At 38.3% G+C, this 27,874-nt stretch overlaps 1 protein-coding gene across 2 annotated transcripts; it reads right to left on the minus strand.

Annotated features, from left to right (window-relative positions):
• Positions 1-5,519: 5,519 nt before the first annotated feature.
• On the minus strand, positions 5,520-27,495 carry c2cd3 (C2 domain containing 3 centriole elongation regulator). 2 transcript variants are annotated; one of them, XM_058414414.1, is made up of 33 exons: positions 27,325-27,495; positions 26,379-26,648; positions 25,736-25,893; positions 24,892-25,094; positions 24,636-24,787; positions 24,393-24,522; positions 23,216-23,344; positions 22,586-22,733; positions 22,234-22,304; positions 21,878-22,081; positions 21,673-21,782; positions 21,459-21,577; positions 21,235-21,366; positions 20,430-20,900; positions 20,178-20,329; positions 19,699-19,942; positions 19,079-19,262; positions 18,681-18,864; positions 17,414-17,586; positions 15,873-16,008; positions 15,436-15,689; positions 15,084-15,164; positions 14,372-14,995; positions 11,307-11,636; positions 10,994-11,129; positions 10,560-10,624; positions 10,247-10,452; positions 9,898-10,028; positions 8,874-9,011; positions 8,568-8,752; positions 7,742-8,480; positions 7,140-7,248; positions 5,520-5,759 (listed from the first exon to the last, which is right to left on the minus strand). In XM_058414414.1, exons 1-33 carry the CDS (start codon positions 27,374-27,376, stop codon positions 5,634-5,636), a joined length of 6,546 nt encoding a protein of 2,181 aa, XP_058270397.1. In that variant the 5' UTR covers positions 27,377-27,495; the 3' UTR covers positions 5,520-5,633. The 2 variants fall into 2 exon arrangements, with proteins under 2 accessions (XP_058270397.1, XP_058270396.1); XM_058414413.1 differs by having other exon boundaries at positions 14,351-14,995.
• Between the last annotated feature and the right edge of the window lie 379 nt (positions 27,496-27,874).

Raw genomic sequence — 27,874 nt, forward strand, 5'->3', positions numbered from 1 at the left:
CAAAGACTATCCTGAACTCACACCATGTAATGGGAGACTTGAGTATCTCATTGAATGGGAGGTTTATGGCCCAGAGGAGCAATCTTGGATACCAGCTCATGACATCCTCAAACCTAACCTCAGCCAAGAATTTCATGCTAACCACCAAGAATGTCCCGGCCCTCGGCCGTAGGGGAAGCCCAGAAAGGTCAGTACTCCCAGATTGAGCCCTTTGGGAGGGGCTCTGTTCCTAATTTTCTAGATTCCTCTGTTTTGACTAATGCCCTATTATGTTTGCAGATTGCCTGAGCAGTGCCTGTTTGTGATCTTGATATTGGCTGATGTTTTGGAATTTTTTGCCTTCTCTTCATTACGACTGATTTATCTTCATTTGCATCCTCTCAGTCTCTCAATTACCTGACAGGTTTATCAAGTAACTAACGCAATGCTAAAAAGTCATATGTTAAAAATGGCAAAGGATACATCGTGGTCCTTTGGAATTAGAAACCAGACCCTGTATAGCCCCACAGGCATATTTACACCAGCACTGTGAGACTGTAAGTGTGCTCAGGACCTAATTACATGTTTGCACCATAGGTTCACACCATGACAGTGTCACCAAAGTGGACTTGGGCCTCTACTGTAGAAGAGACCTTGGAACCTTGAATAAGCTGACATGACACCATCTTAATGACTGCATCATATTTCATTAACAGGATATCAACATGGCTTTAGACCAAATCTGAATCATAATGATTTTTAGAGGATTGTTAAAGGTGTATGCATAAATTATTAATGAATGTAAACTAAACCATGGTCTATATTTTCTCTACTATTTCAAATAGATTGCACAGAGAATTGGATCTGAGGAAATATTCTAAAAAGTCCAGATCACATCATTTTTACGTGCTGCCCTCTATTGGCTAAGTGAAGAAAATTCAGAGATTATGTACAATTTAAGCAGTTATTTAAAAAAAAAAAAAACTAAATAAAGGATTTTCAACATTCCTTCTTCTGCTCATTGTTTTATTATTGACCTTATTATTTTATTATTAAGTTATTATTAACTATTTATTTCTCTTTTATGTCTTTCTTTGCTGAACAATAATTTCAGTGTTTCCTGAGCAGGTTTTATCTTTATTCAGAAATGTGGTATTTTCTAAAATCAGAAAAGTATTGCCTATTATAAACTTTTTGCATTTACTAAAGTATAAATACAGTAAATTATTTACCATGGAATTATATGCAAACTTTATATGTGACAGTATGTTTGTGTATCCATATTACTCCACAGTAACAAAAGATGGGGTATACAGTGAGCTAAGGAAGGCTTGTGTGACTGTGAACTGTGTAATTACACAATTACAGGAGAATACAGGAGAATGTGACTGAGAATAAACGCCACACAATACAAAAGAACGTGGATTTCAGTGAAAAGTACATCACTCTGGGGAGAATTCCACAAGACGCTAAGCAACAATGCCATCACCTTGTTGCATAGCAACTGTTGCTACGCCTGCGTGTAGGATGAGCACGGCCATGCTCATCCTACACTGAGGAACGACAAGACACAAATGCAACTCTTCATATGAACATAAAATATATATGGAAAGGAACTGGTAGTAGGAGTTGTATGTCATATATTTTTTAACCTTTTCAGCCTTTATAAAAATTCAGTAAGAAATGCAGATTGTTCTCTTAGTGATTTTGAACTGTTATAAGTTGTGGAAGAAATTAGAGAATGGAGACAAATTTAGTGTTGAATCCTTGGCATGAAAGCACTGGTGTACGTAGATGTATATTACAACAAGGAGGACAACAACCAAACAAAAGAATGGATTTTTGACATAAATCTGGCACTTTCTAGTAATATTGTGAGTTATTTAATTATTACACTGGCCACTCAAACAACACACAAACCCACTCAAACACATCCAAAATACTGCAGTGAACAATACAACCATCACCGTGTGACCCACATGCCCCATTCTGACTCACACCTCTTCATTTAATTGTGGTGTTTTATTATTGAATTGTTCCTGGACAGGATCTAAAACCTGGATATCCTTCATGGCACATGAAAGTATGGTGAGACCTTCAACAATGTCATGATGTGACAGTGGCCCTCTATTCTTGGAAAACCTATTGGGTCACATGTAAAGAGACCAGAAAAAAACATTACAGATTGCAGAAAAATGTGAATAGTTGTTTTTTTTTGAGCCGACATGAAAGATACCATAAAATCATATCAATGACACGTTTAATATCTCAAAGCAAATTGGCAGTTACAGCTGAAGAACACACACATTTGTCAGCGAAGAAAAAAGAATCTGAGGCTACCGTGGGCACAGACTTGCCAAAACTGGATGGCTGAAGATTTCTAGCCACTCAGTGGATGCCTTAATGCTTAAATGTTTAAATGTCAAAGCATGTTTGAGTAGTGCTACTGACCAGGCACAGCCCTTTATGGCCAAGTTTATCCTTCCTATATTGGCTATTTGGAACACAAGAAGAAATCATCTCAAACTCCATCATCAGATCCAATCCAACAGAGCACCTTTCGGTTTAATTTAAGATTCACAGCAAGATGTAATAGCTGATGAATCTGCCACTATGTTTACATGTGTTCATGTCAAGATGAGTCCACCTCATGAGCATAAAGAGCCAGTAATAATTAGGTGTTCCTAATGAAATGTTTAATGAGTCTAGCAACAGCTGCTTAAAATGCAGTACATCTGAAGAGCTTTCAATATTTAAAACAAGAAAAAAGAAAGATCTATTTTTGAACACTAGATGCCGCTGTAATCTCATCACCCTGCTTACACCACTACTTCTTTTTGTCTTTTATAAGCATTTACAATGCCAATCACTTTACTGGATAAACTGTGTAAAATTCTAACTGGTGAATTAGTAAGTCTGTAGAATTTGCAGAACTGAAGTGAGAGGATGATGAGATATCAATGTAGTTATAATAATCAAAAAAACCTTTACATCTAGTGTTAGTTATTATTGACATTATTAATTATTGATTTTATCCATTATATTACTGCGAACAAAACGACATCTTCCACAGGAAAGAGATGTTCCCCAGTTTCCTTTAGAAATAGAAAATATATAACTGGTTGCTTATCTGTGTGGAAACCCAAAACCTCAGCTAGGCTGAAACTGGGGGCAGACATCACGCATATGTCTATCAGGCTTGCGAGGTGAGCTTCAGAAAGCTTTTGCCTTTTTAGTTTGCTGTAGTATATTAAACATCAGGACACAAATGCACCATAGATGGGACTCCAGAATTCATACTGAGTGCCTCAAGTATTTAAAACAGAGGCAGCTGTGGGATCTGCTGGGAGATGATGAGACTCTGCAGTTCACCGCCAGGAATGACCCAAAGGTAGTCTTTAAAATAATACAATACAAAGATAAAAAAAACAAGCCCTAACAATAATAAATAGCTGTAAAATTAGCTCCTCTATGAGCTACTCTATATAGTATAGTAATTAAACTGCATTACCCAGGGCCTGCTGAATTTATTTAATTTTCATATAATAAATTTTTTTTGTTGTTGTTTAATTGTATTTGCCCTGCAATGTGCACTTATAATTAATTATAAGCATTATTTATTCAATCTAATGTACCTGAGCTTCATCTACATGTGACTGAATAACATTAAATCTGCCAGTTTGTTCCTTTATTCTGTGTTTTCACATTCAGTTCCAGGAGCTTCAGAGACAGAAAGAGGTTTTGTTCACTTTAAACCGCAAGCTTGCAGAACAAAATCTATCCTATCAGCCGTATCTGAAATATAAGAAAATGCTACTAGCAGAAAGGTACCAGCTTCTCAGCCAGCTTATCACCTCAATAAGACACAAACAGAAGGAGTTGGGTAAGCGCTAAGTTTTCCAAGCTAGCGTGCTGTTTTGTGAAGGCAGTCCCAGATTTGCAGAATTATTATCTATATTATAATTTTGCTCTTAATTTTAAAACATATAGACAAATTGAATGGACAGCTGAGTCTTAAGGCAACTCATCAGCTTCTAAAAGAAAAGCTTGCTCATCTTAAAGATGAATCTGAGGTATGTGTTTAATATTTTATATATGTGAGTAAATGTAAATGTAAAAAGAAAGGGTCAAACTTTTGTTTCTTCCCCTTTAGAGTCTTGGGCAGAAGTTTATGGAGGGTAAAATGTTGCTGGTAGATTTTGTGGAGTCTTTTCAAAGCATTCAGAAGTTCTACCATGCTCACCTGGTCCAGTTGGAGAAACTGCAGGACGTCCACATGCAAACAATCAGAAACCGGAGAAAGGAGGACCTTCTTTCAAGTGACCAGACATCATCTGGTGTAATGAATATGTTCTATAGTGTCTCTCCATCTATCATACTCCCTTGTTCCATACTTCCTTTAACAGGCTATTCTGTTAAACCACCGTACCTACCTCGTCTCAACCACTACACAGGAGCTGATCTGTGGATGCCTTTAATGCACAAAAATAATGCAGGGCATTCACAAGAATTTAAGAAAACATGGCCTCAGTCTGAAGGCCAGTTACATTACAACAAGACTAGAGACCATGCAGAATGAAGCTGTATCTCTTCAGAGCTATATTATCATTTAAAGTGTGTGTAGAATTAAAATGAGTCGTGAAGATATATATTTAGTATGCAATATCCCGGAGAGGAGAATAGGTTCCTTTTTAATTCCTCTCAAGGGATTTTTTTCACTCTTTGTTGCTATTGCTTCAGACTGCTGTAAGAAGAAGTCTACAGTCTTATCCGGAGCTCTGTAAAGCTTCTGTGTGACAATGTCTATTGATAAAAACATTTTTGTTGTTGTTTACCTTTTCATCTTATGACTCCAGAATACATAATACTATTAAATGTTTCAGTAATTTTATTTTATGTTTCATTCCTTGTCAGATAATTTCCACTAAGAAATAGTTGATCACATTCTCCAACTATAGTCAGGTATTTATCCCCCTGGTGAGTTACAAATTTAGTAATCAGGCTCAGAAATTCTCTGGCCTTTGTTGCTGGTACAAACTCCTCATCTCTGGTGGCTATTACATGGACATAATTCATTTTTATTGAGCAAATTCCTTTCCCAAATGATATTTAATGCCAGTGGCCTCACCCCATGCAGGTGAAGTTCAGCCAGGGGTTCAACTCCAAATACTAATTAGAGCAGATACAGACACACAGAAAGGGGGAGAGTGGAGACATTGTTAGTCTGTTTGCTCTTGTATAAGACTTCAGTTACATTGCTGTCAGTGACTGTCATTGTTCCCAGCAACTCAAATTGGCCAATTTTCTCATCTGTCAGCCAAATGCTTAGCACCCTTGGGCTCTTTGCTACACTGCTGACTGCTACAGACTGCCATAGTGGAAACTGAACTAAAATCTTGCATCATTTATACCTGGAATAAGACCAACATTAAAACATGAATTATTTTATTTGCATGTGTAATTCTTAAAAAAACATACACCTTTATTTTTTTTCTTTTTATTAAATAAAAAGAACAACAAATCAAAATATATATTTTTATTCATCACATTATTTGATCTCATTCACATAATTAAAATAGTATATAAATAAAATCATACAATTATTATACAGAAAGATATTAGTAGAAGAAAAAAAACAAAAAATCGACAAAATTTCATTGTGTAAAATGTGAAGCAAAGATTTTTGCGATTCGTTTTGTTTCTTCTCTCTTCGCTGATGATGGAGGAACGCTGGGTCTTGGCCGAGTCACTCGATACGTAAACTCAGATTTTGAAGAAGCCTAAAACAGATTATTTTACAAATAGATTTACAAAAGGTTTTTACATCATAAAATTCTAAGTTAGAAAAATGTAAACAGAAATATATAACAATGGCACAAAATCATAAAATACGCATAACACTTAGAAATATTCTAATATACACTATGTTGCCAAAAGTTTTGGGACGTCTGCTTTACATGCACATGAATGTAATATGGAGTTGTTCCGCCCTTTACAGCTATAACAGCTTCAACTCTTCTGGGAAGACTTTCCACAAGGTTTAGGAGTGTGTTTATGGGAATTTTTGACCATTCCTCTAGAAGTGTATTTGTGAGGTCAGGCACTGATGTTGGATTCAAAGAATTCAAGATTCAAAGAACTTTATTAATCCCAGGGGGAAATTCCTTAAACAACCACTTAGAACACAAGTGGAAATCACTTGTGGAAAGAGCTCTCCAAAGCAGAGAAGCCTTGGTCATGCTCTTGCCAAAGCCTGCTAAACACAGCGGATGAGAAGGTCTGGCTCACAGTCTCCGCTCTAATTCATCCCAAAGGTGTTCTATGGGGTTGAGGTCAGGACACTGTGCAGGACAGTCAAGTTCCTCCACACCAAACTCGCTCATCCATGTCTTTATGGACCTTGCTTTGGTCACTGGTGTGCAGTCATGTTGGAACAGGAAGGGGTCATCCCCAAACTGTTCCCACAAAGAGCATGAAATTGTCCAAAATGTCTTGGTATGAAGCTGAAGCATTAAGAGTTCCTTTCACTGGAACTAAGGGGCCAAGCCCAAACCCTGACAACACCTGAATTCAGTGATTTCGAGGGGTGTCCCAAAACTTCTGGCAATATAGTGAATCTGTCAGAAAATATCCACCATCCAAGATTTCACAATTCTACTGCAAATGGAGCTTAAATTGCAATAATAACCATAATCAGCTGATGATGGCGATAACAATAATAACTAAACAATAAATTACAAAATACATAAATTAAGTTTTGAATTTCTGTGTTTGTACGTAGTAGTACACAGTGATTTTTGTTATGGTTTCTCTGCATCTTGACAAGCAAAGTTTTTGTCAAATTTTTTGTATAAATAACTCCAACAGAAAATGAGAGGCTGGTGAAGGAAGAAACTGCTATAATTGTCAGGAAACTTTTACAAAACTGTGGTTTAATTACTATAATACTACTATAAATAATTACTATTTAACAAGACACCATCTCTGTTAAAAAAAAACATTAAGTGATCATTTGGGAGAGATGTGATAGCTTGGGCCACCTTGTATATATGACATAATTCCAGCAATGTAAAACACCTTCCTGTCAAGACATCATTTGAAGATATGCATCGGATTTGCCATAGTGTGCTGAAGAAAAGACAAATAGCAGCAACACTTACAGGATCAGCAGCGGCTGAGGGAAAAACAGGAGCCAAACGTAGAGCTCTCATAGACGCCTCCAAGTGATGAGATGGAAGAAAGAAGTTTGGAATCTCTACAGCATCACAGCTATAAGAACGAGGGTTAAGGTAAAACCGAACAAAAGCCAAATGACCACGCAGTGGGACTCTGCCTTATGGGATTAGACAACCATTTTATACTCTAAAACTTTATCAAGTTTTGCTGGAGATCTGCATTAAGTAAAACTGGCAGACTTCAGCTTTGTTATTTGTTTACTTATTTGGTAAAAGTGCATTTTATATAGAAGCATGTATTTACTTTAGCCCATTAAGGTCCCACTGCTGAAGATGTGACCAGTAACAAATGTAAATGTACCCTAGAAGTTTCATACTGTATCACATCACCAGCCATTAATATCTCCTCAACCTAGGACTAGGGTTATACTAACAAGTTCAGTATCATTAATATGAGTCAGACATACACACAGTTAAATGGATGTAGAACATCTTAATGAGTTTAAAGCACATACGGTCAGCTTGACCTGCTATCACTGTCCTGGATGAATACATTTCACAGACAATACTGGAGGTCAAAAGGATACAGTTTCACGTTACTTTCAACCTTTTCACTTTCACTGTTTGCCTTTGTGCTAGATCCAGAGTTAGAAGATAACAGTGAGTCTGAATCTTCTGTATCTGATGTGCGGTCATGTTGTTCATGTTCTGTTATCTGAACGGTGTCTTGCTTGGAATCATTGTTAAAAACCACCTCATCATCTCCATGTTCCACACAAACATCTCCTGTATTCTCAGACGATTCTGTCTCAGCAGAAAGATCTGAATCACTAGCACTTCTCTGTAGTTCAGAGATAGTAACTGGTGGAGACATTGAAGTTTCTCTCCCGTTTTGGTGTATGAGGTCTACAGGCTGCTCTGTTGCCTCAAGACTCTCTAAAGAGCCAAGTTCAGGATCAGACAGCACGGTAGTCCAGGGACTTGTCCTGTCCGTGGCTGAAGTAACCTCGTTGAGAGGTTGAGGTTCTATCAACGTCTCTTCAAACTCTTCGTAATCATTTTCCTCCACCTCATCCTCCTCTTTATTCTCATCCTCAGAGGAGAGAACACTGTGGTGGAGTTCCTCATCCCTAGGATCAGGTTCTTCTGAAGTAACAGACATGAGTGGTGAGATGTCCTCTATTTTTGCTTCTGGGGCTTTATTATAAAAATTCTCTATTTCACGGTTCTCTGAACGTCCCACGCTTGAAAAAACACACACTTCAGATTCAGCTTGGGTGGTAGGTGTGTTTGAGGATGATTTTTTGGTTTGATGTTCACTTATATCTGTAAAAGCATGAATATATATTTTCATTATGTATCGTTTTATCAGACTGTATGAAGGGAAAACAGCAGCTTTGATGTAGGACTTACTTTTAATGATTTCATTAACTTCTCCCACCAGTTGGTTGGACTTGAGCAGTAATTGTTGAGTATCTGGTTCTGAACCCCTGTGTGGTTCCTTGTCCACAGAGTTTTGACCCAGTACAGAGAACACAGGCGTAGACAACTTGCGGCTAAAGTACTTTCGGATATCATCCAGCTCACTGAGGTTTTTCCTGAAAGACCGTAATACCATACTGTAATAAGAGTTTTGTGTCTTCTTATGCACAAACATAACCCCAGAAAAATCATTGTCACAAATTATACCTTAATTTGTAACAGAAAGATAATTGATACCTGAGGGCTGAGAAGAGCGCTGAACTAGAGGGATCTCCAGCACAGTTACTCAGCATGACACTCTCCTTCTCCTGCAGATTCTTATGGAACTGGCGAACCTTGTCCATGTGTTCATCATGATGATCAGCCTGGCTAGACCTAAAAAAACAATGATAATAAGATCAACACAGCAGTGCTAATGTATCCCATCAGCACAAATAAAAAATGTTTTTTTAAATAATTAAATTAAAATAAATATGATTAAATTATCTTATATTATTTAAAATAGAAAATGATTACAAGATCTGATCTGGCTAACAGTAGACCCAATCTAGAGCAAGCATTTGTGCAACTATCAGTCATTTATGGATATTTTTTATTAACTATCCCCTTAAAGCAGCCATTTGTAATTTTTGCAAAATTGTTGGCACCCTTCTATTAAAGAACGAGAAACCCACAATGGTCACTAAAATGACTTGAAACTGACAAAAGTAATAATAAATTATTTAAAATATGTAGCATCACAGGTGTCTTCAGACTTCAGTAATCTGTCAGTCTAACTATTTAAGAGTCACTCTTGTGAGTTGCCTTTAAAGAAACAGCTCTGTTCTGACTGGGTAAGATATTTCACTGCTGGAAAAACCTTAATAAAAGTCTTAAGATGCCCTTCAAAATGAAAATAGATGAATTCTCTAAGCCAGAAGACCCTTAAGTAGCCAGTGCAAAAAATAAAATGTAAACCTGTAAAGAGAAATGAAATAAAAATGAAGCCTTGAAATGAAATGTTGTTGCATCACTACCAATATCCACTGTATGGTCATATGCATCAAGAAAGAATGATTAGATGACTAGAAACACTTTTACAGATTACAAAATGTACCTGATGAACAGAAACATGATCTAATGTCATACCAAGAAATGTTACGAACAGTTCAACAGCTACTATTACTTTATTAATGACATTTTATTCATATAGCAGTCAGAGTAATCTTATATAAGCAATCTTATAAAACACAGCTTAACTTAAAGATTTTAAGGTTCCTACCTTGTGAAAAGCAGTCGTTCTGTCTGTTCAGGAGTGCTGATCCTCTGCTCAGAGAAGCGGCTAATGTGACTGGGGAAGCTGCTGTACACAGCGGTGGTCTGATAACACAGTGGCATGGCACTGAACAGAGGCTGAAACAGGGACAGGAACATTTCTCGATATCCACCAAAAGCAACAAATACCCTTACAATACAAATACCTCTTAGTTTTACTTGTGCGTAACCTGTGGGTACACTGATTTAATATTTAGTATTTTAGTAATCAGAAGGCTGTGTGTTTAAATCCAGTCTGAGGATATCAGAACACTGAGGATACGCAAAAAAGTAAATGGAGTATGGAGCAAACGTACGCTGGATTCTGTGGCAGTGTTCTCATGCATGGTCTGTCTCTGGGCACGGAGCTCCTGCACACCTTTTAGAGGAGACACAGACACTTTGATCTGACCCTGGCATTGCCCGCTTAAGTCTGTAATGTTGTACCAGCCACACACAGACTGAAAGCCAGACAGAAGCGGGGACAGGTCCACTGAGGCGAAGCCTATCACACGCTCTATTTCTGTTCAGAAGGAAAACAGAGGAAAATGAACCATAACTGTGAAGTTACTCAATCTGAAAGCAAATAAAAACAGAATGTAAATGAGACTACATATAGACACACTGTACCTCCTTTGTGCCAGACTTTGAACACCAGAGACTGCTGTGGATCTAAAAGTAGCTCTTTTGAAAGCCTGAGAATAATAAGTGGATTAGACATACATGATATAGGTAGTTGACTTCATTGTGTGTACATGTTTGTGTGTGTACATGTTTGTGTGTACATGTTTGTGTGTGTGTACATGTTTGTGTGTATGCACGTTTGTGTGTACATGTTTGTGTGTACATGTTTGTGTGTGTATATATTTGTGTGTGTACATGTTTGTGTGTGTGCACGTTTGTGTGTGTATATATTTGTGCGTGTACATGTTTGTGTGTGTATATATTTGTGTGTGTACATGTTTGTGTGTACATGTTTGTGTGTGTATATATTTGTGCGTGTACATGTTTGTGTGTACATGTTTGTGTGTGTATGCTTGGACATGAGAGAGAATGTAGTTCACCTGCATTCCTGTTGATGATCCCACACGGGACACTCACTACCCTGTACTGCTGTGCTCACTGTAGCAGGTTCATCAGCTGTAACATAAGACACCCAGCAGCTGGGGAGGCTGTTTTTCTGCTCAGCTAAGGGGCAACCTGTGATAAAAAAACCAACACCATATATTTCATTTGAATGTGGCAGTCACTCTCTTGACAATTCCATTACTTTCTTTACTGAACACGGTTCTGAGTAATTTTCCAAAAACAAGATCATGTTTGCAAATGATCGGTTACGTTGTGTAAGACATCTTTATTTCTGCAGCATAATCTTACCTTTCAAACTAAGGTGCATGGCTCGTTCTACACTGACAGTTGCAGTGAAGGTGTTCTCACTAGTGATCACACTTGAGCTTAGCCCTGATTTAGTTTTTTGTCTGTTAGATGCACAACACTGTCTGGACGGACTGTCTGGAGTGGGAGACTGTGTAGGTGATGGTCCTTTATCCTCCTCTTCCTCTCCTGAACTGCTCAGCTGCACCTCCACCTCTGTGAGTGGTTGAACCAGGGGTGTGTGTGGAACAGACGCTGCGGTCACAGTGATGTGGACTCTCAGAGCGGCTCCACCCAGATCAGCAGCAGAAGGCTTAAACAGAGGATACACCCCTAGAGAGACATCAGAAATAATTTTTCCCCTTTTAATTTGTCACCGATCTGTAAATAAAAATACAGTAAGTTTTCTATATACAGATGGGCTAAAACTGAATTCTATTTCTATAAATAAACTAAATAATCTAAATAACTGAATGCATTTGAATAATGAGTCTGTAATATGTATAGCCAGGCACAAGGCTAACTTCAGCAGTGATACCTTATGCACTTGTTTCACATAAACCACAGAAAATGAAGTGTCACAATTATAAAACTATACAAGGTGTAGAATTTGTGAGGAAAGCGTAACTGATTCAGACAGTTTCATCTTGCCATCACTGCTTAATGCCAAAAGACCTTACAGTCTTTTGAAAAATCCAAAATGATCCCTTCAAATATGAAAATGTCACATGTATATTCCTTAAATATATGACATGGAATGTTTCTGGTCATTTCTAAATCAGCAAATGATCTTGTGGCAATTTTCTGTTCAGTGTATATGACTTTACATATAAGAAATGTGTAAAAATGGACATGTGAATTTTCTTTTTCCACATTACTACAAAAACAAATGTAGTGTATAGTACAAATACACAAATACACATACAAACGAATGAATATTCTGTTTCTGTGTACTACAGAATCGACTTTTCCAGTAAACTTTTACCTGCTTTTGAAATCTGTGTCTAAAAAGCTCAGTGTGATAAACAATAGCATTCATCTAGACAAAAACTGACATTCTTGTGTTGTATAGTAAGCAGTTAGTGTCAACAAAATAGTAGTTGACTGTCGTGGTGTAAAAAACATCTAAACATTTTGAGGGTTTGAAGCATAGCTTAAATGATCTGGGCTAGTTACTACATTTTGCAGTTGTGACAATTTTACTTAGAGTTTAGAATTGTTAAAATGCACCAAAGTGATTAAGAAAAACTTTCCATTCCAGCTAGGAAGACTGTGTGCTTTGTCCTATTGTGGCCTCTCTGGTTAGACCACAGAGACTTCTTTATTTACACTGAGAATTTAGCAGCCCTTATCTAGAGCAACTTACATTTTTTATCTCATTTTATACAACTGAGTAATTGAGGATTCTTGCTCAGGGGCCCAGCAGTGGCAGCTTGGTGGAGCTGGGATTCAAACTCACAGCCCTCTGATCATTAGGACAAAACCTTAACTACTAAGCTACCACATCCCTACACATACATACAGTGAGGGAAAAAATTATTTGATCCCCTGCTGATTTTGTACGTTTGCCCACTGACAAAGAAATGATCAGTCTGTAATTTTAATGGTAGGTTTATCTGAACAGTGAGAGACAGAATAGCAACAAAAAAAATCCAGAAAAACACATTTCAAAAAAGTTCTACATTGATTTGCATTTTATTGAGTGAAATAAGTATTTGACCCCTTTGCAAAACATGACTTAGTACTTGGTGGCAAACCCTGGTTGGCAATCACAGACGTCAGACATTTCTTATAGTTGGCCACCAGGTTTACACACATCTCACATCTCACGGAATTTGGGCCCACTCCTCTTTGCATCCACGACCCATTTTCAATGCCCTGGCTGAGGGAAGGAGGTTCTCACTCAAGATTTGGCGGTACATGGCTCCATCCATCGTCCCTTTGATGCGGTGCGGTTGTCCTGTCCCCTTAGCAGAAAAACACCCCCAAAGCATAATGTTTCCACCTCCATGTTTGACGGTGGGGATGGTCTTCTTGGGGTCATAGGCAGCATTCCTCCTCCTCCAAACACGGCGAGTTGAGTTGATGCCAAAGAGCTGGATTTTGGTCTCATTTGACCACAACACTTTCACCCAGTTCTCCTCTGAATCATTCAGATGTTCACTGGCAAACTTCAGATGAGCCTGTACACGTGCTTTCTTTAGCAGGGGGACCTTGCGGGCGCTACTGGATTTCAGTCTTCCACGGCGTAGTGTGTTACCAATTGTTTTCTTGGTGACTGTGGTCCCAGCTGCCTTGAGATCACTGACAAAATCCTCCAGTGTAATTCTGGGCTGATTCCTCGCCGTTCTCATGATCATTGAAACTCCATGAGGTGAGATCTTGCATGGAGCCCCAGACCGAGGAAGATTGACAGTCCTTTTGTGTTTCTTCCATTTGGGAATAATCGCACCAACTGTTGTCACCTTCTCACCAAGCTGCTTGGAGATGGTCTTGTAGCTCATTCCAGCCTTGTGTCTTGTCCCTGACATCCATGGACAGCTCTTTGGTCTTGGCCAAGATGGAGAGTTTGGGATCTGATTGATTGCTTCCTTCTGTGGACGGTGTCTTACATACAGTTAATGAGCTGAGATTAAGAGCACTCCCCGAGAGTGCTCCTACTGTAATCTCAGCTCCTTACCTGTATAAAAGACACCTGGGAGCCAGAAATCTTTCTGATTGATAGGGGATCAAATACTTATTTCACTCATTAAAATGCAAACCAATGTATAACTTTTTTGAAATGTGTTTTTCTGGATTTTTTTGTTGTTATTCTGTCTCTCACTGTTCAAATACACCGACCATTAAAATTACAGACTGATCATTTCTTTGTCAGTGGGCAAACGTACAAAATCAGCAGGGGATCAAATAATTTTTTCCCTCACTGTATTTAGTGTACTGGGAAGGGTTGTAAGAGTATTGCTTTAAAATGAATATATTTAACATATTTAAAATTAACCTCTATGCTAGGTGCACTTGATAAAATGAAAGGAAAAAGTTTGATGTACCTAATAAAAATCTTACTGTACCGCTTATTGTCTGCTTGTGCTCTGAAGTTTTTGCAAGGGTTGAAAGATCCACAAAAGCAGACCCCACCAGGCGATCCAACTTGTGAGGCCGCATCCGCTTCTCCTTACTGAAGGATACCCACAGCTGCACTTCTAGTTTCTCCTCCCTCAGGTACCAGAGAAGTGGCTGGCCCACTCTGAGCTCTACAACCTGGGTGCCTGTGAATGCCACTGTAGCCATGCCTTCATCCTCTTTACCATCTTCCAGAGCTGGATGCCTCAGCTCAGAACAGAAAGCCTCCTGATTATACAGTTTGTATCTATAGTAACAATAAGTAGATCTCTGGAGTTCTGTGTGACCTGGGAGCAGCAGACAAGGCACAGGAAGCCAGACTCTGGGCAAAAGAATAGAAAATGTCATTGTGCACATTCTTTTTGAAGGAGTGTCTCCGTTCTCTTCATCATCCCAATCTTCTTCACTGTCTCTCTCGATTTCCCACCCTAGCATCCGTGCCGAACTGAGGACACGCTCCCGGTCTGTTCGGTGGCTGAAGTTTATAGAGAGCTCGAGTCCTCCGACTGAGGTTAGGTCGTGATGTAAAGGCACACTTGGAGGGAGGGAGAGACCATACCAACCAGAAATACCTAAAAATAAATAAATAAATAAAACCACCAGGTTTTACTACTGTTATTGTTAATGTCTAAAAATTTACTTACTTCATACACTTCTCACCTGTTCTTTTATGAAGGAGTTCAGCTAGTCGAATTTTCACTGATCCCAGAACGCTATCTGCAGACCCTGATGCATTCATTGCTAAATGAGAACATTTGTTTAAAAATCAAAGATATTCATAAGGTGGTCAGTCTTGTCAATGTTTTCATTGCAGGTAACAGAAGATTCCTATTTCTTAGAAGAATTTACAATTATTAAGATGCTTAGAATTACACACTGTGGCTTTCACAGTGTTATAGACACAGAAGTGGTAAAGTAACATTGTTATATTATAATGATCCTTAACATGACATCTGGATCAGCTGTGATATGATTAACCCATAGTAGCTGTTGCTGTCCTCAGATTGCTCACCTTTGTGTCCATCTCGGTTATAAACTGTGAAAATGGCCACAGATTCCTGCAGCACCTCAGCTAGACTCACACTCTCTCCACTGTCCCTCTGCACAAGCAGCTGACAGCAAAACTCAGTGTGGTGCTCAAATTCCGGGCAGAAACTCCTGGCTGCTATACGAGTCCTCCGGAGCTCTTTCTCTGGCAGAAATGAGAGCTGCAGCGTGACGAACGAGTTAACTCCCACCTCCGAGTAGTACTGCAATCCCATGGCCCTGTGTGGAGAGACAAATATTATAAACTATGGGGAATACAAGGCTAAAAGAAAAAACATAGGATAGATAAATTAAAACAATCATGATAACTCATCCTCACCATCTGCCATTAACTTTAAGCTCTATTGTAATTTATATGTTTTGTTGAGAGAGAGAGTAAACTCAGGGAGACAAATAACTCACCGTGCTGCGGCCTGCAGGCCAGTGGCCCTGTGCACCTGCATGACCACAGTCACCATGCGGGAGGGAACAATGCCTTCCTTTAAACTATTTCTCCTCACCGGCCGGGCCTTGTACTGAACACTCACTTCAAGTAGACCTAAGAGCAAGTGCAACTGACATTATAAGCTTATAAATGTACCAACACAAGTCATTAGTGTGGTGATTGATAAAAATATACATACGTTTATGCTTAAGTTTTATCTCACATAGACTTAAAAAAAGAACAAACCCGAATAATGCAAGAGAACTTCAGCATACGAATTTTATTCATTCTGGAGGCGAGTTCTTAAGGCGAACATTGGTATTGTGAAGTGAATTTTCCCATAAGAAATAATGTAAATGCAGATAATCCGTTCCAGCCGCCCAAAAATATGACCGATATTCCCAATATGAAGCGTATGTAAACTGTATGGCTGCTTACATAGAACTGACCCAAGCCAAGCATTCCATGTCAAGGCTCCTCACAGGAAGTTGTGCCACCAAGCTTGGGCTAAAAATAGAACAGACCGCCCACACCACCAATCTGTCAACAAAAAAACTCCTGAAAAATCACCTAGCTTTTGAACGCATGCCGAAGGCAATGTTGGTATCGTGGGTTGACTCTTTCCAAACAGCTTTCACTGACAAGAAGAAAAATTGTAAAATTTGTAAACTTGCTTCGGTCAGCTTCCCACTGATCTAACAAGTTCTGAACAGCTCCCGGATGTACGCGCAACTTAGCCAGCATTGGGTTTGTTCGTATTCCAAAAATGCTTCATATGACCATGCAATTTCTTTTTGCAAAATTTCAATTCGTAACGTGAAAATTCATAAGGGAGGGACATTCATATGCAGAGGTTCCACTATAATAAATAATAATAAGAAGAAGAAGAATAACAAGAACAAGAAATGTAAAAATAGTATTTATACTTTAATGCAAGGTTTAAACTTTAAAAACATAATTCAAGTATTTTCTATTAGGTGATTCAAACTTTGTAACTTAATGTAAATGAAAACCCTACATTGGAAATTGGTAAGAAATAAAAACAATAATACTAAGAAAATTTTCTCTATTCTCTCTTTTTTTCTTCTCCAAATTGTACGATCTCAAGGGCTGATTGAATGAGCTATTATAATGAAAGTCACAGATATAAAGTCACTTCTATTATTTATATAAAAAAAATATATATATTGTTTATATGGCACAATATGTTTTCTACAGACAAATGAAGGAGCAGTTCTATCACTGCAAGTTAACAAACTGAATAATTAATAATGCATCACAAGCAGTTAATGCATCTGACAATCAAGAACTCCAGATTCTAGGCAAGATAAAACAATGACAAAATTACTGACATGTCAGTTTTAATACTTTAACAAATCTACTGATTTCAATGATTGTAATAATGTTCACATGTATAAGGTTAGTCTGACTTTAGAGATCTTAAAGCCCACAATTTTGAACAGGCTACAGAAATATCTGCACAGGACTGCATAATAATGAATGTGCTGTTGAAGTGTACCTGAGGGCTGTGTCTGGACATCAGCTGGCTTGTCAGACTTTGGCACAAGTGGGAGGCAGAAGAGCTGTGCTTCCTTTTCACCTTGCCTCTGCATCGTCACCATGGCACACAGCTTGGCCATGGGCAGCAGTCCTCCGGCTACCAGCTGCTCACGCACGTTTGGGTAATAATACCTGCAGATGTTTCACACAAACAGTGTTTGTTTAATAAACAGAGATCATTTATCAAAAGAATCTGGTGAGAGTAATTGTGTGAATACAACTAGACACTTGTTGTAACTGCCACAGCCACAACTGCACCTGGTGTAGTAGAGTACATTTAGAGTACCTTTAATGACTGTCAGATGATAATAAACATGCATTTCCACTATAATACAGTGCTCTCCAGAATTGTCACCCTTTGTGAAAATCAACAAAACAGAATATATCAAGAATAAACTATCAGGAGGTGGAAGAGTCTTAAATACTGGCTCATACTTTTACAGGGCGTACTGTGACTGCAGTGGTGATTTAAATTCTCTATATTTATTTTTATTTACAGTTGAGGTCATAAGTTTACATCTCCCTTGCTGAATCTGCAAAATGTCTTATAAATAGCGGTTTGTTTTTTTATTTAGTTCTGACCTGAATAAGATGTTCACATAAAGTCAAAATAAAGACTAAAAATAATAAATGAATTTACACAAATGATCTACTTCAAAAGTTTACATCCCCTCAAGTCACAGTTGTCTTCAGCGTGAAAAGATGGATCTCAAATTCATATAGTCACCGCTGGAAAGGAGTAAAATATTTAGAAATTGCTGGAAAAGCAAAGAATGTGTAGGACCTGAAGGATTTTGACAGAAGAAATGTGTGTAAGTTTAACTGCTCAGGACTAACAAGGACTCGTGGAGAATTCTCTCAACATAAAAACAGTCGCTGATCCTCAGGGTAACAGCACACAGTGTTAAGACTTGAGGAGATATAAGCTCTGAACTGCTTCATTTGAGTAAATCCAGTTATTAATGTGTCTTGTGGACTATATGTCAACATCTGTAATGTGAAATTAGGGCAGAACTTAATAACAACCAAACTGCAATTTATAAGTCCCCTCTTTTTTTTGTCATGCTAAATACAAATATTTTCTCTTCTTGGTCAGTCTTTGTCTTGTTTGAAAAAAAGGCTATGGAACGTTACCCAGTGAATCCATAAGCTTATCATTCTTGCACTTAAACAGTGCATTTCTTTTGCAAACTACACTCTCTACATTGATATATAAGGCTCTTTACCTGCACCAGACTTCAAACTGGATTCCTCCTCCATTGCTGAAACCCTGACTGGCCAGAGAGCTGAGCAACAGCCTCTGCACTGGAACTCCAGGAGGGGTCACTAGCTCATGTGTCTCACAGTGGCCAAAAACAGGATCAGGCATGCAGAGTGTAGTAGCAGTACGAAATGACTTCAGACTTACATCTGAGTAAGAAAAAATAAAAAAATAAAATTGCAAAATAAATTTGAATTCCCTTTTTTAATCTGGGTACAGAGATGAATTCTTTAAAATGAAAAAAAAAATGCTCTTTGATAAAAGACAATAAAAAAAACCTCTACAAGCTGGCATTCATGATTAGAGCACATTAAAATGCTTGGTTGAATCGTTCATTGCTGTTGATAAGTTACAGATGCTTACAGCTTTCCACAATATGTGGATCGATGTCCAGCCACGCCTCCTCCTGACTGGGGAATGAGTACTGGATATAACAATCTGCTTCTCCCCAGATAGTGGACTGCAGTGGAGTTAACCCCTTTACTCTCTCAATCCGTACCAGAAACACATGCTCATGCATAGCCCGGGCAGAGGAAGGAGTGTTTGCCTGCACAAAGAAAGAAATGAAAAAATCATTGGTGTAGTAAAGTCTACAAACCCCATTGGTCCCTGATGTACGGCTATGAGGTCTGTGAAGTTTATCTGTCATGTGTACAGATGTCAGTGACAGTTTGTACACTGCAATGCTTAAGTGAGGCTCAGGCAAACTACAGCAAATATAATGTAAACAAACAACCATTTCACATTTTTAATTCTTTACAGAATTTCTGGTAAACCTTCGCTAACTCTCCTACTTCTAAACCACTTTTACAAGGGAGCTTCATTCAGGAGGTTTTTAATAAAACACCCCATGCCTATAGTGTATGCCTATCACGATCTGTATCAGGGTGATACCTAGAGGAAAATCCCTAAATTTCTCATGCTGTGACCATTCAGGATTACACTGTGACATACAAGCTTTTAAACATTTAAAGAAAACGGACCTTTACATCTTCCATGGGTCGGTGATCTAGTAAGTGGACTGGTCTGGGCAGCTGAGACACGGAGGTCAGTTCCTCGTCTCTCAGGCGCTGCAGAGCGGTGATCTGCTGGGACGTGCCCATGGCTAAAAACACCCTCAGACTCCCGCGTGTTCCACCACTGAAAATGTCCACTACAGGCATATAGCTGTCTACTGCCACCACTGGATACTGTGCCTGCAGAAGCATCTGGCAAATTTTGGGGTCTCTGTTGGCAAAAAAGTAGCGACAGAGTTTTACGGAGGGGGTGGGTTTTAATTTGCCAATCCAAAGCAATGACATATTAAGAGCAAATAACTGCATGAAGAATAAGGCAGCATATCTTTTAGTGTTATATTGTTACATATATGAATTTATTGTAGCTGTGTGCAATATGATACAGACAAGGTGCATCTGCTGGAGCAATCTTTTGAGTTAGCTGCCATAATAAATTTAAGGCCAACCTGAATGACATATAAAACTGGTGTAGAGGTAGTTTGACCAGTCCGAGGAGTTTATCATTATGTGCAGAACTAGCTCTGAGCCAGACCTCTATGATCATCACATTATTCCTCATCCTCTCCAATAGTTTGGAAGTGAGAGGTACCGGTGCCACCTGCAGAACAAACACACACACACCCACAAACACACACAATGTAGATGCACCATCTACATTTGAAAACTTTTTTTCTTTTTAAATACAGACTCCATCTCACTTGAATCAAGCTGAATGTTGGGTGTGTCTGACCCCAACTGACCATAGACCGAATCGTCTCTTCAGATCCAAAGAGCTTACAGTTTAAATAGACATTGGGCTGCAAAGGTGCACAATGGAAATCTTTTCCATCTGGCACCATGAGCAGCGTGTGGAACAAAATATCTCTGTCTTCCTCCTCTGTGAGTTGAGCAGATTTACGAGGAACGTTTTGGGCTCCCTGTGGTGAAACAGACCTGGCCTCAGGCATTATGATGTTCGGGGATGAACGAACTGCTATTGGAGGTGTCTCTCTTCTGTCTGTCTTCTGAGCACTGTTACTAACATGTGGAAAATCAGTAGTGTCTCCATCATCCGGTTGTCCAAGAGAGATGTCTGTGTTCAATGGAGATGTGCCTGCACATGCTGCCATGTTCCCTGACCTGCTTTTGGAAGTGAACTCCTTCTTGCTTGCAGCTAGTTCAAATGAGACCTTCAGGGGCACAAAAATGACAACATTGTTATATTATTAATTCAGACACACACACATACAGTGTGATATCATCCCTTTTGAACCATAGATGGGTTCTGCATACATGACTTCATAAAGTGTAAACAGTTTAACATCCTAGCTAAAGAGATCTACAGCAGCAGTTGAAATGAGCTGGACTGATTGTGCAAAGCTGAGCAGACTTTGACTGTAAATTATCACAGATATAAACATCAGTAAAAAAAATGATTTACAACACTGGACTACAATCTTACAAAACTGGGAACAGATCCTACAAAGTTCCTCCAAAAGTCATAATAGTTAAAGGGTTTGTTACCTTCAGAGGCCCAATGTCCTGATTTGTGTAATCGCTCTCAAGTCTTTGGACAGGAAGTGATGTGGTGATACTCAGCCGATCGCTCTGAAGCAAAGTGCGTACGGGGAATACAGCCGTCCCTATTGGAACAGGCTAAAGTAGAAAGAGGGATTAAAGTGGGACTAATATTTGACCAAATGACCTAATGCATTCTACAAGCACTAGACAATGACAGTCATATTTACTTTCTTTTGATGACTCCTTCTCAAGTAGATTGTAAAGTTAAGGTCTGCGTCCCACCATTGTTTGATAGTGGGTCCACTCAAGCGCACTGGAAAGACACTCCGATGCTGAAATTTCACCACTGAGGAAAAAAAGAACCGAAATGATTAATTCTTCATACCATTTTATTACTTTTACTTAACTCTGGTAAAAACTCCTGGAAAAAAACCCACTCACCTCCACCCACAACTTTATTGGAGACAACACGTGTGACCTCTTCAGGAACTGATTTCCCAGCAGCATTAATAGCAGATGGTAAGGGAAAGTGATATTCAACAAAATATGAGCTAGAAACAGGATATAATGAAATATTAGTTTGTGTAAATAAATGTAAGCATTTGTAGCACTGTACACTATATAAGATTTAAAAATTGGATCATACCATTTCCTAGTAGTGAGAGGTAGAGGTGGTCTTCCTTTTCCTGATTGCTTCCTTGGTATATTAGAGGTATTGTCTGTGGGGACTGATAACTGAATAACTGTAACTCTAGCTAAACTGATGCTTCCCAGAAGTGAAATCCTATCCACACTCAGCCCATGGAAGGAATTCTTGTGTCCCCTAAGTGGCATGACACCCAAATCTAGCCTTTAAATATGTACAGGAAATAGAAACAAGCTGCAATTAGTAATGACTTAAGTGAAATTCCTCTGATTATTAAAAAAAAGCTTTGTTAACCACAGAGCAGTTTGCTAGTTGGCTAACTGATGTTGTGAAGAAATCCTCATCAAAATGTTTACCTGTTATTTTCTTCCAAGCTCTTTTGCGGCTCATGCTCATCATCTCCTGCATCTAAACAGCCATCAGTCATCTGAAACCAAACCAACAGAGCAGTACTGAAATAAAATAGAGCGCTTAACATGCAGATATTATGACAGCATTTCTATAAAACTACGATGAAGCATATCATTTACATTCATCTCATTATGTTTATTTGGCTGATGCTTTCATCGAGTAGTTCAGACAGGATGCAGCTGAGCAGTTGAGGTTTAGACGCATGTGTCAAGGCAGCTTGGGTTTTTAACTCACATCATTAAGGTCACTAGTTTCAATGCCTTAACCAATGAGCTACACTGTTCACACAGAACTTACTGAAGCCTTGTAGAACAGGTTCTCCAGTAGACTCTGGTCATATTGGGGATCACTGAGTTCACTGTCCATAAGTACGCTGCTGCAGCCGGAGAGAGTGTCTGGAAGAGAACCTTCTCCATCCCATAAGGCAAGCACGGATCCATTAACACTGAAAACAAAGAATTTACACCGCACTCAGTGTTTGTACAGTGAACACAGAACAAGACCAAATTTTACCACAAACATTTATCTAAACTGTAAAAATGCAGCCATCTTCAAGCAATCATAACAAATTATACCAGTATTCCAGTATTTATCAATCAACTACCTATGTATCACTATATATTAATATATATTAATTAATTATATTAATTATATTAATATATTAATATATATTATTGTATTTTTTTAATGCATTGATTTAAATGGTTTTTTTTTGTTTGTTTGTTTTTTTGTTTTGTTCTCTTGTGTGTGTTTTGTGTTTTCTTTTCTGCTTTTTTAAATATTTGACCTTGAGTCTGTAAAGAAGATTTGATTGATTGATTGATTGATTGATTGATTGATTGATTGATTGATATATTAATTCTAAATAATCACTCCAAAAAAAAAACAGATATTCCTGAAATAGAATAAAGATGCCATGTTCATTACCTCCCCAGAAGCTGCTCCACAGTTGTGTCATGCGTACCACGGATGAGGAGTTCAGGGTCCTGAGCTGAGTGCTGAATGTCTGAGTGGAGAAGATCCTGCATCACCTGCACTGACGATGGAACCGAGGGCCTTGAGTAGGAAGGAAAAAAACCCAAAAATATTAATTTGGCAGAAAGTAGCCACAGGCTGACTGCAGTCCAGAATTCCTGGCACCATTCTGTCAAAAAAGCAATAATTACTGTAGAAAATAAAAATTCCATACAATAATTTAAATGCAAACTATTGAAAAACACTATTGATATTAATATTAATAATACATTAAAATACAGACATTAATATGTACCAGAATATTAACACTGCTAATAAATATTCTAAGCAAATGGAAACTATATTTAGTCTGCTCTGTGTCAGCACTGGTACAAATATATGCTTCCAAGATTAAAAGTAAAATTTCCTTTATCCAAAGACCTTTCAGCTGATGCTTGGCCTTTCAGGTGATCAAAATATCATTAAGCACAATAAGAAACAACAAAAACTCTAAAATGCCCAAAAGAGTTGGCAATATTTCCAAGAATTAAGCCCATGAGCACACGGTCCAAGCAGAGGAATAAAGTGCAGGAGGAATAAAGAGCTCAAAGTTTACAGCATTATAATTATTAGAACTTTAATTCCACTTTCATAGCAACAAGCAGTTTGGAAGCCCTGCATGAGTGTTACTCACAATATTTACAGAGCCTGCATTTTACTAAGCCTCAACAGAATTGCAATCCTGCATTGTGCTCAGAATGAGACCAACATTAACCAAATGTCTTGGTCATGCACACCATCAGCATGTTTGTTCAGAACAAGACAAGACGAAGAACAAGACTATGACCTATACTCCCAAATCAACAAAGAAATGGTTTAAAAAATTAATACTATACTACATGGAGGACCCTAGCCTTGTTAGACATTACAAAATAAGACTCAGTGTTCCTCTCGAAGGTAGGTATCACAAAATATTAGCTGCCGTTAATTTTGAAACCTGTTAAAATTTTCGGATTTTTTATTTTGTGAGCTCAAAATGTTAGTTACTGCTTTATTTACTTAATTCTTGTGTTTTCCTGAAAAGTGCCAATAATTCTGAAAGGCAGTACATAACAATTTTAACATTTTTAAAGAAGTCATGCAGGCATACAGTAAAGCTCCAGTGTTATCTGTCTGTAGGTGGAGGGGAGTGTCCTTTAGACCCATGTCAGAGTTGATATCAGACTGCAATGCAGACACCACCATGGCATTTCTAAGCTTGCTACCACGCTCAAGAAGAACTAGGAGGGAACAAGACAGAGGTTATTATGCTTAAAAAAAAAAAAAAAAAAAACACTTTTCAGCCAAATACAAAATATTCTAATGAACAAAATATCTTGCTTTGGAACCCTACCAGAAAGCAGGTCCACTGATGCTGAGGGAATGTGGGCATCGGGTTCATCATTTTTCTCCTGTAAATTTCTATTTACTGAAGCTCCAACTTCAGCACTGGATCTAACAGAATGTGGTTTTCCCCTGTCTTGAAAGTACAAGTGGTCCTTTCCTCTAATAAAAAAAAAAAACATAAAGAGTATTTCATTCAAGGAAGGCAAGATTATGTATTTACTTAAAATGAAAAAAAATGGATATGATAAACAAGTAAAACACACATTGGGGTCTCCCTGGAACTGCCTCCAGGATCTGACTCATTTCCACTGATTTTTGGACCAAACTGTGATGAAGATGGCAGCAGCATGTTTTGGTCAGAGATGAGTCTTGGAGCAGAAAGTGCTGTGTCAATACTCAAGTCTACAGTTGGTACTGAGCTGCTGCTGTCGTAAGTTTCTGTCAGTGGCTCTAAAGCAAGTGTGGCCTATTGCGGGAAAACAAAAGAAAAACATTTTACATTTTTAAGCTTAGAAAACAGACATTATAATCTGCATATTTGTGCAAAAAAGATACTAGGTAATATTACTTGCACCGCAAAGTAAAGGATAATAATAATAATAATAATAATAATAATAATAATAATAATAATAATAATAATAATAAGAATAATAGGCTATATGGCCAGAAGTATGTGTATAGCTGGCCATGACAACAATATGCGAGCCTTCCCCACAATACTGCAACAAAGTTGGAAGCACCCAACTGTCTAGAATGTTTGTAGGCTTTCACTTAAACTGAACTAGGTGGGAGTCTGCTAAATCTGTCCCTGCGCAGTGACATCCATGAAGACATGGTTTGCCGTGGCTGATGTGGAAGAAATTGACAGACCTTCATTGAGCCCTGACCGCAAATTATAAGCACAGATTAACCACAGACATGTTCCAAAATCTAGTAGAAATCTTTTCCAGAAGAGTGGATCAAATTATAACAACATAAAAAAAGACTTTTGGTCCGTGGTTTTGGAGTGGGATGTACAACATACGTTTATGGATGTAATGGTTAGTGTCCACATACTTTGGGTCAGATCATCTGATCATCTGAAATAGGATCTGATATATTACCCACCTGTAGCTCGCCAAGCTTTTCAGACACTGGTGACACAAGTGTAAAAGATCCATTAATAGAATGAGAAAGGGACAATTTAGCAATCCCAGGTATTTGAACCCGTGCGATGGGTAAGTGATCAGGCTTTGTAAGAACATCCAGCACCAGTGAGCCCATATCTGTGAAGAACATAAGACATACAAGAGGATGTATAAGAAAACAGTGAACTAAATTATAAGAAGCAAAAAATAACTATAGGCACACTATAAGTACAGTATGAACTAGGGCTAGGAAAAATGGAACCAACGGAATATCATAAAGAAATGTGTAGAATTTAAATATTAAGATTTTCTAACAGGATAACAGCAAAAAACACAAAAGCAGTAAAACATGTCAGAGAGTTTGTCTGTCCCACCACAGTTTCTTAATTAAAGAAAAATATTTTTACTCCTTATTTTTACACGTCATCACAACATAAAATGCTTTATTAGCTATCTGTGACTGTATTTGTGGAACAAATTTTAAAGATACTAACTTAACACACACTACTGCCAGAGAAAGTAACCTGTGTCATGATATCATGATATGATATGAGCCCTAATATAAGAGTAATATTTAATCTTACCATGATCGGTCTTTTACAAATCTTAAATCATGACATTACCTGTTAAATATGAAGTAAACTGCTTTGGGCCACATCGCACTGGAAATCTGGCAGTGGATTTCACATCTTTCTCTCTATCTAGAGATCCATCTCTGGGACAGAAGACGGTGCCGCCGGTCGTCTCGCCCCACCAGCGTAATCTGACCAGGGTGCGAGGTGGAGGCCTGGCTACAGTCCACAGCACTCTGCTTAATGTGACTCTTAGGAAACATCGCACATGACCCTCTACAAGAGGAGGAATACTCGTGGAAGGGGACACATCACTGACAACTGGTAAAGAAAAAAAAACAAAAACTGTAATTCTGGAGAAAATAAAGCAATAGAGCTGCAGATGGTGTTATATTCAGATATATTAGGTTATATTCGGAGCACAGATTTTACTCTGATTTGTGGTGCAGTTACTCATTTAGTAGCTTTTTGAAGCACTGTTTGTTGTAAATGTTTGATAACCATTTTGCTCTATTGTCCGATTACTTTTAAAAATCATTCTTTCTACACATCACATACCTACTGCACTATTATTTATCCTTCTACAGCAAATAGAAGCTGGTCAGACTAGATCACTGTCCAGCTGGTCAGTTATTTTCCATCTTTCTTATTACTTGCCTAAATGAATTGCATGCATGTTTTATAGGCTTGTTATTCACCCTGCTGTGTTATTTTCTTTATTAAGGCTAATTTAAAACGTATTTCCTTTCTCTCCGCATTAAGCAGCTGGTGATTCATCAGGGTCATTATGGCCAGCTGATAACGAGCTAAAGTCCGATCACAGGCGGTTATTAGCCCGATAATTCAGTGCAGTGTTTGAGAAACCAGAATAAAGTGTATTTAGATCCGGATTCTGTGTTCATTTGGGATTCGGTTCAGGGATCTGGATGGAGAAGGGATTAACGATCAACAAACGGCTTTATCCCTCTGTCACACCGGATAATCAGATCTAACCTACCTTTCTTTATTTTACCTCCAACCTTGGTAGATTTTGCCCTTTTGTTCTTCATCTTTTCAAGCTGTAATCTTTACATTTCAGGTTTTCATTCTTTTGACAACTTTTGTTTACATAAATGCAACTCGGCAACGACATTACCAATCACAACTACCGCCTTCAACTTCTTCTACTGACCTTGGTGCAACGATATCGACTCGATCATTACCGCCACCTAGAGGGAGCCGCGCGAATAAACACTGTACCAAAACAGACCTGGTCAACGTTCAGAAATCAGGGGGGTGGGGGGATAAATAAATACAACTCTTCCTAGTTTCACATCATTAAGAAAGCAATTAGCAACCGTGCGTTATAATGACAAGAATAATTGTTTTCAAGAAGTGTGACTCCATCTATAAAAGCAGAACGTTTAGTTAGTTAGAAAGTTAGTGTTCTGGAGCACTCAGCTATGCATCTACATCTGGACAAGAAGAACGGACGTCAGCCAAAACGCAGGAAAAGCAACTGTTGCTGTTCATCAAACTTGGAAGAGTTTTAAGATCATCTCCACACT

Source organism: Hemibagrus wyckioides, linkage group LG17 (genome assembly GCF_019097595.1).
Source record: "Hemibagrus wyckioides isolate EC202008001 linkage group LG17, SWU_Hwy_1.0, whole genome shotgun sequence".
In the NCBI taxonomy this organism is placed as follows: domain Eukaryota; kingdom Metazoa; phylum Chordata; class Actinopteri; order Siluriformes; family Bagridae; genus Hemibagrus; species Hemibagrus wyckioides.

Coding starts and splice junctions, on each gene's coding strand:
- c2cd3 (XM_058414413.1), bottom strand. CDS start 27,376: ATGAAGAACAAAAGGGCAAAATCTACCAAGGTTGGAGGTAAAATAAAG. Junction 22,082..22,233: donor AGCTTGGAAGAAAATAACAG/GTAAACATTTTG, acceptor ACATATTTAAAG/GCTAGATTTGGGTGTCATGC. Junction 18,865..19,078: donor TCCACATATTGTGGAAAGCT/GTAAGCATCTGT, acceptor TTTCTTACTCAG/ATGTAAGTCTGAAGTCATTT.